General features: G+C 41.0%; 1 protein-coding gene across 4 annotated transcripts; it reads right to left on the bottom strand.

Moving 5' to 3' along the window:
• Positions 1–448: 448 nt before the first annotated feature.
• Gnpnat1 (glucosamine-phosphate N-acetyltransferase 1) lies at positions 449–11,265 on the bottom strand. 4 transcript variants are annotated; one of them, XM_057786619.1, is made up of 6 exons: positions 11,154–11,264; positions 8,825–8,992; positions 7,247–7,309; positions 5,542–5,669; positions 4,756–4,817; positions 449–1,463 (listed from the first exon to the last, which is right to left on the bottom strand). In XM_057786619.1, exons 2-6 carry the CDS (start codon positions 8,976–8,978, stop codon positions 1,316–1,318), a joined length of 555 nt encoding a protein of 184 aa, XP_057642602.1. In that variant the 5' UTR covers positions 8,979–8,992; positions 11,154–11,264; the 3' UTR covers positions 449–1,315. The 4 variants fall into 4 exon arrangements, with proteins under 4 accessions (XP_057642602.1, XP_057642601.1, XP_057642603.1 ...); XM_057786618.1 differs by having other exon boundaries at positions 11,149–11,262; XM_057786620.1 differs by lacking the exon at positions 11,154–11,264 and adding an exon at positions 10,724–11,095.
• Positions 11,266–12,005: the final 740 nt, after the last annotated feature.

Raw genomic sequence — 12,005 nt, 5'->3', positions numbered from 1 at the left:
TCCATGGTATTATTGAAACACTAACATATATGGTTTTACCTCAGAGTCTAACGGTATTCAGTTTTCCCTTGGGGGGCAGGCTTATTTAACATGGGTTAAACTATTTTCACTAGTGATAGGTCACTTAGTTCACTGAACCAACTGTCAGAGGTAAAAATCTGTCCCTCTACAGTAAAAGTATTTCTATTCTGGAAAGTCAACTAATATTAGAGGGAAATCCAAATCCAATGGAAATAACCCCAAAATACATAAAACTATGCTGTTATGTGCCATTTCTTCAAAGACTCCAGCATACTGTGGTCATGCATGCCTGTAATACAAGCTCTTGGAACATGCATGGAAGTTCAAGGTTCTTTCTTGTACTACATAGTGAGTTCCTGCTAGCCTGGGTTACAGGTTGCCCTGTCTCAACAAATAAGAAAAACACAAGATTCTAATGAGATTATTCATATAAACAAGTTTAATGTAAATAACATGGAATACAAAAAAGATTAGAACCATTGTTAATAAGTGTCTAATTCTACCTTTAAAAATCATTAAAATAAATAAAACAGGACCAGAATAATAATACCATTATAATCATAGAAATAGAAAAGCTACTTTTTTTTCAAGGATGGAACAAAGACAGTACCACACTTTTTTTTTTTTTGGCAGCTCAAAAGCTTCAGATGCCCATGATATGGAAACCAGGGTGAAAGTGCCTCCACTGAGTGAGAGCTGCTCACCCACTGACCTGCCCTTGGGTAATTCTGACATCACTTTACAGATGAGACAGGTGGTGCGGTGTCTGCACAGAACTGTACCAACACTTAGTAAAATAGTTATTTCAACTGTTGTACCTTGTCCAAGTGTGTGGAGTATTAGGATCAGCAATGTTTAGATGATCTAGTTATAACAATAGATGTGTTCAACTCCCTATAATGTGAGAAATGATGCACCCTTAAGTCTATTTAGGTATATGAGGCGAAGATAATTTTATGTGATAAAAGCCTTATTCAGTATATATACATTTAAAAATGAGCAGCATAGAGCAGATACAACTCTTTACTACCCATACTCTTGACTACTTCAGAAATGAAGACAAACTTTAGAAAAATACAATGCAAGAAAAGATTCAAGTTGAAAATATATTCCTTTGGTTAAAAATCATCCCCTTTATGGTCATTTGTAATCTTGTGACGCAGAGCGGCCGCAGCAGCCACAGGCATGCTCTTGTCACCACTGCAGTCTTCCAGTCTAGACGGAATGGAGCTCACTGCGCTGCAGCAACAGAAATGAACAGGAAAGCCCTGGAGCATTATCTTAATGGTGTTCTTTACTTTAGGTACCTCCGACACATGTAATTTTCTTCAGACACTGTATAGCCAAACTTTTGGTAGAAGCCAACGTTTTGTGGTAGACATTCAAGGGTGATCTTGTAACAGTTCAGCTTCTTGCTTAGCAAAGTCAAAGTTGATAATAACCTGAAATTTTGAAAAGGGAAGTATGGGAGACATTATTAACCAAAATGGGCCTTGATGGTGACACAGATTAGTGTTATACAAATAAAAGTAGCATTTATTAGTATTCCCTTACATATACAAATTAAGTTGATAAGCATTTAAATTCCAGAAGCATTTTCATTTTGTTTCAAACAGTTAGTAGTTCCCAGCCTATTAATAACTAACTCAGCCTATACCTCTTTTTTATTATGGGAAGAGGGGTACAAGTACAGCATGAATGGGGGTCAGAAAAGGACAATTTAGTGTAGCTTTCTCCTGTAGATGGGCTCTGGGAATCCAACTCAGGCTTATCTTGCAAGTGCAGTCAGTCGCCCTCCCACCCATCTTGCCAGCCTCTAAACCTTTTTTTTATTATTAATAAATTGTAACAATTTATGAGGTGCTGAAGAGATGATTTTCTAGAGGACTGGGGTTCAGTTCCCAGTACCCATACAGCTGCTAACTGTATCTCCACTTGCAGTTAATCTGTTATCCTCTTCTGGCTTCCTGACCTCTACAGGCATCAGACATGCAAGTGATCCAAGCAAAATAACCTATATGCATAAAATTTTTACAAAAATTCACACAAATACTACAGAGCTGGCTTAGCATTAAGTTAAGAACATTGGCTGTTCTTGGACCTGACTCCTGATTTGATTCCCAGCACCCATATGATAGCTCACAATCATTTGTTACTCTTGTCTCAGGGCATCTGAGGGCACCAGGAACACATATGGTGTGTGTGTGTGTGTGTGTGTGTGTGTGTGTGTGTGTGTGTGTATATACATATATGTACATATATATATGGAGGTCAAATACCCACTCAAGTAAAATAATTTTTTAAAAAAGATTTTATGTATGAGCCTAGGTATAGTGAATGGCACACACGTGTAATCTCATTGTTTGAGAGCCATGGCCTGCATTATTTTTATGAAAGGCCTCAAGCTGGCTGTGGTGGCACACCCAAAGGTGTGAAATTGAAGGTCATCGTTTTCTACAGCAACATGAGACCGTAAGTCAAAAGACAAACCCCAAAATACCTTTGTTTCAGGGGCTGGGGATGTAGCTCAGTGATGACAGCTGCCTACCATGCAGAACGCCGAGTTCCCATCTAACACAGGTTACACATTAAGGTACCTTTATTCTAAGTCTACTTCAACTATGTGTTCACATAAAATGAGTAATAGCTATAGTCTTGAGTTATATAGCCTTGGCTGGACATGGGCATGCCACCATGCCAAGCTTCTTTAATCATTTTAAAAGCTGCTTTTTAATGACAATATAAATCTGATAAACTCAAGATTGGTCAGAATAATATTGTAGACATACTATTCAGAAACCATCTTACAAAGCCCAAGGAATCAAAATCCTGCATTAAATATATGATCTAAGCTGGGCTGTGGGGTGCACACCTTTAATCTTAGCACACAGTAGGCAGAGGCAGGTGGACCACTGAGTTCAGGCCAGCCTGGTCTACAACCAGGGCTACACAGAGAAACCCTGGTCCCAAAAACTGAAAAGAAAGAAAGCAAGTGATCTAGCTGTTCTAAGAGATTAAAAACTCCAAAAGTGCTAACTAAAGGGTTTTCTCCTGTATATTTAGACAGATCCTGTCATGCAGCCCAGGCTAGCCTTGAACTTGATGTGGTCTTCCTGACTCAGCTTCCTGTGTGCCAATTTTATAGCTAGATACCACCAGCACATCTGCCTTTTATGTTTTAATAAACAATTATAATTTTTGAAAAACAAAACTTCCTAAGATTTTAGTTAAATGGATTGGAGGAATAGTAAATGCTGATATGTAGCACAAATTCTAATTGATCTTAGTAAAACTTAGAATCAGATATTAGGGGGTGAAAGCTGAGAGAGATCAGAAAAGCAGAGTAGACAGCCACTCTACCAATGCTCATACTGAAGGGGCAATCCTGTATCTATGAATCCTCAGACTGAATCCTCAAGATTGCATCTGAGCTCCTGTCTCATCCCACATTATATTCCTCTCAGTTCAGCCACATCCCTTCCCGTCTCCACCTCCTTAGTGCTGGGATTGAAGACATGTGACTCCCATATACTTGGATTAAAGGTGTGAGCCAGCATTGCCTGGCTGTTGCTCTTTGATACTGGATCAGTCTACTTATAGCCCAGGGAGGCCTTGAACTCATAGAGATCCTTTTGCCTCCTGCCTCCCACATGCTGGGATTAAAGGTGTGTGCCACCTGCCTAGCTTCTATGGCTAACTAGTGACTTGACTCTGCACTCCGATCTTCAGTCAAGCTTTATTTATTAGATTACAAACAAAATATCACTATACTGATAGTTCATACAGTCAAGTATTACAAATACCTAGGATACTATATGATACATACTTGAGAAGACTCAGATTATATTTAAAGGGAGATTCTGCTTATAACTTGGCTATAAACCTATACAAATATTAAACATTCCCTTTGATTTTAATCTGACAGAGGCACTGGGTACTCACTGTAACTTGTAACTGCTCAAGTCTAAGAATGCTAGTATTAAAAGTTAAAGAGGTTACTTTTTATAAGCAAATACTGTTTTCCACTACTCCAGAGGCCGAAACAGGAGCGTCACAAGTTCATAGCCAGACTGAACTTAATGAGATACTTGTCTCAAAAAGGAAAAGCTAGGCAAGGTACACACCTTTAATCCTGGCACACCTTTAATATCAGCACTAGGGAGGCAGAGGCAGGCAAATCTCTGAGTTAGAGACTAACCTGGTCTACAGAGCGAATTCCAGGACAACCAAGGCTACACAGAGAAACCCTATCTTGAAAAAACAAAACAGTGTAGAGGGGGTGCTACAGCGACAATGCAATTCAGTTACTTGTTACTCTTTTTTTTTTTAAAATTATTTATTTATTTATTATGTATACAATATTCTTTCTGCGTGTATGCCTGAAGGCCAGAAGAGGGCACCAGACCTCATTACAGATGGTTGTGAGCCACCATGTGGTTGCTGGGAATTGAACTCAGGACCTTTGGAAGAGGAGGCAATGCTCTTAACCGCTGAGCCATCTCTCCAGCCCCTGTTACTCTTGGTAAACAAAATATGTTTTCAATTCTCAAACTCTGGGGTGAAACTAATAACACTTTTTAATTTTTCGTTAAACTCAGTTTAAGATACAGAGTGAGAATGAGTTCAGAATAAATGAAGATCAGAAATAATCAGGAAAATTTGATGAAATAAGTTTCTTGGCAAGAGACCAAACTGCAACAGGCCATCCAGTTGGCCAGGGTTATGTGTACTTACAGTTTGCCGAGCTGCTTCCCTCTGCATGCATCACTAACAACGACATCTTCTACTCTCCCTCTCTGCAAACAAGCACAGTTGGAAAGATGAGCCTTCGGCCTGTTTTCCACTAAGCTAGCAAATAAGAGTTACAATTCTAGTCTTTATTACAGCTCCAATCCCAATCACCATAATGTAATCTTGTCATAAAGATAGTATATCCAGCTTATTGCTTAATAACAATTTACTAATTTCAAGTGCAGATTTACCAAAACCAATAACCTACAGAGTGCTTTATTTAGTTTTTGTTTTGGGGGACAGGGTTTCTCTGCAGCTCTGGCTGTCCTGGAACTCACCAGGCTTGTCTTGTACTCAGAGATCTGCCTGCCCTTGTCTCCCAAGTGCTGGGACTAAAGGTGTTCACCTTCACATTTCTGAATGTTCCTAAATGACCCTTTTTTCTACATTCAGAAAGAGAAAGTATGAGTCAATGTGAGAGTGTGTTATGTGTGTGTGGAGGTCACACTACAACATATAACTGTTGTCTCCTTCCACTACGTGGGTCTCAGGAATGGAACCTTGGGTGGTTGGGATCAGTGGCAAGTACCTTTACCCCTTGAACCATCTCACTGGCTCATCTATCTGATTGGATTATAACTCACAAAAACATCAGAAAAGTGTCTTCTACTAAAGAATTCCAGCAATGAAAAATTATGGAAAAACTGATTTTGCTAATGAAGCTTCCAAGTTGGTTTCATTAGAAATCATCTGTGCATTTTACTCATAGACATTAATGTGAGCACATACCTTAGCACATGAATGGATAAATTTGTGTTCTATTATCAGAGTTGCTGTAGCAACAATTTGTCCTAGGGTCACATCTTCCACAACTGTAACATAGTAATCCCCAGACTTCTTCATATGCTCAAAAGATCCTGTGGAAATGTCAAAAGAGGAAAAATGTGTTAGATAGTGAACATTCTATTTTATTAAATTCAAGAAAAATACCAGGCTTGTCTGACTTCATCTTTAAATATTAAAGCTGTTTTCCCACAGGGCTTTAGTTTCCACTTTTTTTTTTTTTTTTAAAGACAAAGCAAGTGAAGTAGACTGAACATGAGATATTTATTTGTTTGTATGTTTATGGAGACAGGGTGTCACCATGTTGCTCTGGCAATTCTAAAACTCACTGTGTAGACCAGACTGGTTTCAAAGAAGAGACCTATCTGTCTGCTTCTGCCTCCAAGCTCTGGGATTAAAAGTGAACACCACTACACCTGGCTAGTTTAAACTTATAAAAGTACTTTATTTATTTAAAATGCCAAGGAGCAGAAATACCAGCAATCAGCACTGAGTGGTCCATACATTTAAAGTCAGCTGTTGTTAGAGCATGGAGAGAGAGCTTGCCCTCTGTGCCGGAAACACATATAATCTGCTAGCAAAGTTAAGACTCGGGGATATTTTAAATGAACAGCACTGTATGACAGATAAATTGTACATGTTGCCGTCTCTGTGACTAACTAGAATGTCAATATCGGGGGCTGGAGAGATGGCTCAGTGGTTAAGAGCATTGCCTGCTCTTCCAAAGGTCCTGAGTTCAATTCCCAGCAACCACATGATGGCTCACAACCATCTGTAGTGAGGTCTGGTGCCCTCTTCTGACCTGCAGGACCACGCAGACAGAATATGGTATACATAATAAAAATAAATAAATAAAAAAAAGTCAATATCTGCCAATTTAATTTATATTTATTTAAAACTAATACTCAAAGATATTCAAGTAACAAAACTGCAGGGTTTTACAAGAGTCTTTTATATCCATGATCTATACATAGTCTTGGCTTCAAAATATTTTTGACTAAACAGTTGTCCATTTGTTTTTCCAATGTTTCATGATTACATATTTGTTCTTTTAGAAACAGGATCTTTGTTTGCTTTGAAAGCACCTTACAAAGACGACACAGATACGTCCCCCACGTAAGCAGTTTTTCTCAAGTTGTACAACAAGTGGAAGCAAAGCTACATTCCCACAAATGATGTTTAACACTTTAAACTGCTGGAAAACGACGGTCCTCATCTAACCTGATATGTATGCAAACCCAAAGTTTGCTTATTTTTTGGTTTTGTTTTTGTTTTTCAAGACAGGGTTTCTCTGTAGCTTTGAAGCCTGTCCTGGAACTAGCTCTTGTAGACCAGGCTGGCCTCGAACTCACAGATTGCCTGCCTCTACTTCTTGAGTGCTGAGATTAAAGGCGTGCACCACCACTGCCCAGCTAAACCCAGAAGTTTAAAAGTTTAATTTGATAATGAAATTTCTGTGCTTAACATAATCACATGGAAGGAGATAACTACAATAAAAGGAAAATAAAGTGGTCCCCTAGTAATTACCAAGTCATTGCAAACATTTGCATTCTATAAATGAGGATGGCTAGTTCATATCCTTCAGCTCTTTGAATGACTGGGCACTGGACCGCATGCTAACTATTCAGACAAGGTACGCTGTGGTACTTACTCATGAACTGCTCGGGGCTGACGACGCCAGTCTCTGTCAACTGACCCAGTACCTTAAAAAAACCTAGTTTTAAAACATTTCAAGTCAAGAGAAAAGTAAAAGAAAGATTAAAATATGAAAAGAAGCAAAATGTTCGTTGGGTGGGTTAAAGGAAATTACTTTTTCAAAATGCCATAATCATGTTTCCATTATAATCTTAATCAAATTTTGTTGGTTAAACCTGCAAATTTCCCACAGATCCTGTTGTGTCACGTACATAGCACTGTAAGACATTTTCGTACTAACACCTATTTTTTTACCATCAGAATAGCAAATAACAGCCTTCAACAATATCGCCCACATAAAACTAGAATTGTGCAGACTTAATATTAGTAATTGCAGAACCTGCATATACACTTGTTCATTGCTATTTAAGTTTTTTTTTTTAAAGGGATACTGCATTATCCTAAATACTTAAAGTGCAAGATTCTCACCTCCACCACGTTTCATTTGTAAGCTAAAGTACAACTAACAGAACGCTGCTGAGACAACTTTATACATTTCTAATTGTACTGATGCTAATATAGCTGGGCACAGTGGCGCACGCCTTTAATCCCAGCACTCGGGAGGCAGAAGGAGGCGGGTCTCTGTGAGTTCAAGGCCGGCCTGGTCTACAAAGTGAGTTCTAGAACAGCCAGGACTATACGGACCCAGTCTTTAAAAAAACCAAAACAAAAACACTAATGATAATGCTAAAAGTACATTTAAAACTTTGAGTCTTAATTTTTCCACATGCAGTAATTCTGACCAAAGTTACTTTCTTCAAATACCCATGAAGAAGAAAATAGGTAAAATGTTGATTATTTTTTTATTACCAAAGTTCCAGAAAATTATTTTGGTAAATTTAGATATTAAAGAATTAGGGACTGGAGAGATAGCTCAGGAGTTGAGAGCACTGACTGTTCTTCCAAAGGACCTAGGTTCAATTCCCAGTACCTACATAGCAGCTCAAAACTGTAACTCCAGTCCCAGGGGACCTTGACATTCTCACAGACATAAATGCAGGCAAAATACTAATGCACATATAAATAAATAAATCTTTAAAAAATTATATTGTCCTTCAGTTTGTCCAAGGAATGTTATTCCTGATTGTCTAGATTCTTGGAGAAAAACTCTTACATATGTTGATACATTATAACTTCATTTTTGTTTTTGAGACATCTTTTTGTATTTAGTTATTTTAAATACATTATAATAATATCTGGCCTCCGTGATACATACCTATTACAAGTGAGTGCTCCAGTCATTTTAAGTACAAAAATCAAGTACTGTTATTTTTTTTTTTAAGATTTTATTTATTAAGTATACAGTGTTCTGCCTGCATGTATGCCTGCTGGCCAGAAGAGTGCACCAGATCCCATTATAGATGGTTGAGAACCACCAAGTGGATGCTGAGAATTGATCTCCGAACCTCTGGAAGTGCTCTTAACCTCTGAGCCATCTCTCCAGCCCCTCAAGTACTGTACTAAGTTAGCATCATGCTTATGAAAAATGCATCAATTTCTAGTCAGGTTTTGCAAACTAAAGTTGGGGCGATACCTTTATTCAAGTCTGCAGTACAAAGAGGCCTCAAAACCAAGCCTTCTCCAGGATTCTTTGGAGAGATGGCTGGAGAAAATGTGGCTGTATTCTGACTCCAGTCCACTTCTTCAAGCAGACTTGGGTCAAACATAGGCGTTTCATCGGGTTTCATCTTTCCAGTAAAATCTAAAATAAAATTTCAAATGTTAAGAGTCTTTATTAGTTTAAAAAAAAGTGTGCTTGATAAGAAAGTTAATTTCATCACATAAATGAATTTTATAACACTATATGAGCTATTTTACTTTAGCTACCTAGAATCTACAACAGTTTTACTATCGGATGGAAAATGGATTGCCGTTAGGGGCGAAAATAATGGATGAAATCAAAAACAAGACTTTAAAACTCCGTTTTCCGGAAGGTCCCTGAGGACATTTCATCCTTGTGGGCTGGTGCTGCTAGGGTAGTGGTTCTCAACCTGTGGGGTAGGGGTGTGGGCTGTCAAATGACTGATTATTGGGACCACATACCAGATACCCTGCATACCAGAGATTTCCATTATGGTAACAGCGAAATTACTGCTATGAATTAGCAACAAAGATAATTCTATAGGTGGGTGTCCCCACAACACATTTTCCTTTTAAAACAGGATTTAAAAAACCTCAAACAGGAAAAAGCCTATCTTCCTAGTCATAAAGATATGATTCATGCCTCATTACAAGCTAATAAAAATTCAGATGAGGTGGCAAACACCTGTGATCCGGTGCTAGGAAGGCTAGGTCATGAACAATGGAATTCAAGGCCAGCAGGGCTATCACAGTGACACCTGTCTCAAAAAACAAACAAACAAACAAACAAAAAAAACCCCACACATATAAAAACTAGTAAGGATTGGAGTAAACATGAAAAATTCTTTTTAAAGTTGGTTTTTAAAAAGCCATACACCAAACTTCATTTATAATAGTACTGTGGTTGTTTTTAGAGACAATTTCAAGTTTGGCTTCCCAGCCTCTGAATGAGATTGGATACATAAATACATATATACACGTCCATACACACACACATCCCCACACCCGTGCACTGGGTAGGGCAAACTTAAGGTTAGCCCTGGCTACATAAAACCTTCATTCTTTAAAGGTCCATCACCAGCTAACTAAAGTTTGGTTCTATGAATAGAAATATACAAAATGTAAATAACTCACAGCACTGGCCCACCAGCCTGCTGGTTTACCTGCTAAGTTACCACTCAAGGACAAGGCGTGAGTATTGCCTTGGCCCTAGTGCAGCAACCTCTAGTCAACAAAGAACGAAGGCACTTCAGAAAGTCACACAGAAAAAAGACTGCCACTCTGCCCCAAGTGACATCACAAAAGCCATACACCAAACTTCACTTATAATGGTATCGAGGGTTTTGTTTTGTTCTTTTTTCACCCAACTGAACTTGACAATTTCAAGTTTGGCTTCCCAGCCTCTGAATGAGACTGGATACAAATGGGGAGCAGTTGCTCCTAGGAAAACAAAAGGGAGCAACAAGTAGTGAACACTGAAGACCGAGATCTACAGATTTCTAAATACGATCTACAGCCATATCAAAATTCCTGTGATAGGTGAAGGCAGGTAGAGCTCTTCAATGTTTGAAGTATTTGATCTACTTCATCTTTTTATCTCCAATCTAGTTGGATAGTTGAAGCATGGCTTTCCCAAGACTAGCCTAAAGGTGCCTGTGATGAGGGTCTTCCCGTTGTCCCTCTGAGCTCCACAACAGAAAACAGACGACAATCTTTGCATCACGGTATCTGCTTTTACGTGGTCTACCTTATCTACGAATTCTGCCTTAAAATACCTCAATTTCCTGAGACCCATTCTTGGATTAATTAAGGGGTGATTATCCCAACACAACGAATTCCCATTTATTTTTACATTAACAAATTTTGTGTTTGCCTTTCACAAACATTAGTTCCTACACATAACAGAAATCACACGGCGTTTGTAGGGGTACAAATCCCAGAACCCCCAACCCTAGGCCTTCAGACAATCTGAGCAGGTGGGGTTCTTCCGAGCCGGAGCGTGTCTTCAGCAGCTCTGACCGCCGGACCAGTAAAACGGACCCCAGTGTTAAGCGCCCTTTCAGAGCAAAAGCGGCAGACAGGGCGAGGACTGTCCCCAAGTCCCATGCCACGGACAGTCCGGTTCCTAGGCCATCCAGGACCCTGCCCGGCCGGAGCGCGGGCCACCATGCTTAGGCGCCGGGCTCCTGGGGAGGGGCGTCCCGGCCTCCGCGGTCTGCAGCCTCAAGGCGGTCCCAAGCCCGCCCTTCCTCCCGTCTGAGCCCCGGGTCGCCTCACCACACCGAAGCGATCCACGCTCCCCTCCAGGCGCGTCAGTCTCCCGGCCGGTCACAGCGCCGCATCCGGATCCGGCTGCAGCCCCAGCCCCACCCCCTCCCGTACCCCCCCGCGCCGCAGCCGTAACGGCCGGGCCAAACGTGGCAGGACCGGCGCCTCCGCCCTGCCCCGCCCCGCCCTCACGCAGGAGCTGCGCGCGCGGAGGCCGAGCCACGCACACCATTCCCGGGCTCCCGGGGCGCGGGGAGAGGCGGGGCTGCGGTAGGGGCGGGGCTACGGGGCTCCTTGGCGACTCTGAGGTGCGTCACCAGTTTACCTTCCAGGCGCGCCCCTAGCTAGGTGCAAGCTTATGCCGCTCACCCCTTGCCTGAAATAAATTCAAAGGAGTTTAAGCAGCGTGTTGCGATGCTCCCTGTGGATTCCTTTGATTCTCAGAGCCCTAAGGCTCCTGCCTCATTAGTCCCCTCTGTCCTCTGTCCTCTCCCTTCACGTGCAGTCCATTAATCAGGACTTCGGTTGCTTACTGGGGATCACGGCCTCTGATTCCCAAATGTCTGAGACAGGGCTCTTGTCTTCTAGAAACTTGAGTTGGGGCCACTCATCCTCCCCCGTCTGGACTTGTTCTTTCATTTTTCCATATTTTTTTTTCTTTTGAGACAGAGTCTCTCGACATTTCGATGACTGTCCAGAGGGGGCTGGGCTGGGTCTCCTCTGCCTCCCAAATGCTGGGATTAAACGTGTGTGCCACCATGCCTTGTGAGCATGGAGGGCCCCGCAGGTGCAGCACTTCATGATCTCAGGAGCATTTCAGCTCGCTCTGGGGAAGAAGTGGCGCTGGGTTCTCCAGACAGTAATGG

Source organism: Chionomys nivalis, chromosome 12 (genome assembly GCF_950005125.1).
Source record: "Chionomys nivalis chromosome 12, mChiNiv1.1, whole genome shotgun sequence".
In the NCBI taxonomy this organism is placed as follows: Eukaryota; Metazoa; Chordata; class Mammalia; order Rodentia; family Cricetidae; genus Chionomys; species Chionomys nivalis.
Note: the sequence above shows the minus strand (reverse complement) of the source record. Positions and strands in the feature narration are given on the sequence as shown.

Bases quoted from the DNA above. Each gene is read 5' to 3' on its own strand.
- Gnpnat1 (XM_057786619.1), bottom strand. From the start codon at position 8,978: ATGAAACCCGATGAAACGCCTATGTTTGACCCAAGTCTGCTTGAAGAA. The intron at 5,670-7,246 runs GTAAGTACCACA...ACATTTCCACAG, and splicing joins CAGCCCCGAGCAGTTCATGA to GATCTTTTGAGCATATGAAG. The intron at 1,464-4,755 runs GTAAGTACACAT...TCAAAATTTCAG, and splicing joins GGGAAGCAGCTCGGCAAACT to GTTATTATCAACTTTGACTT.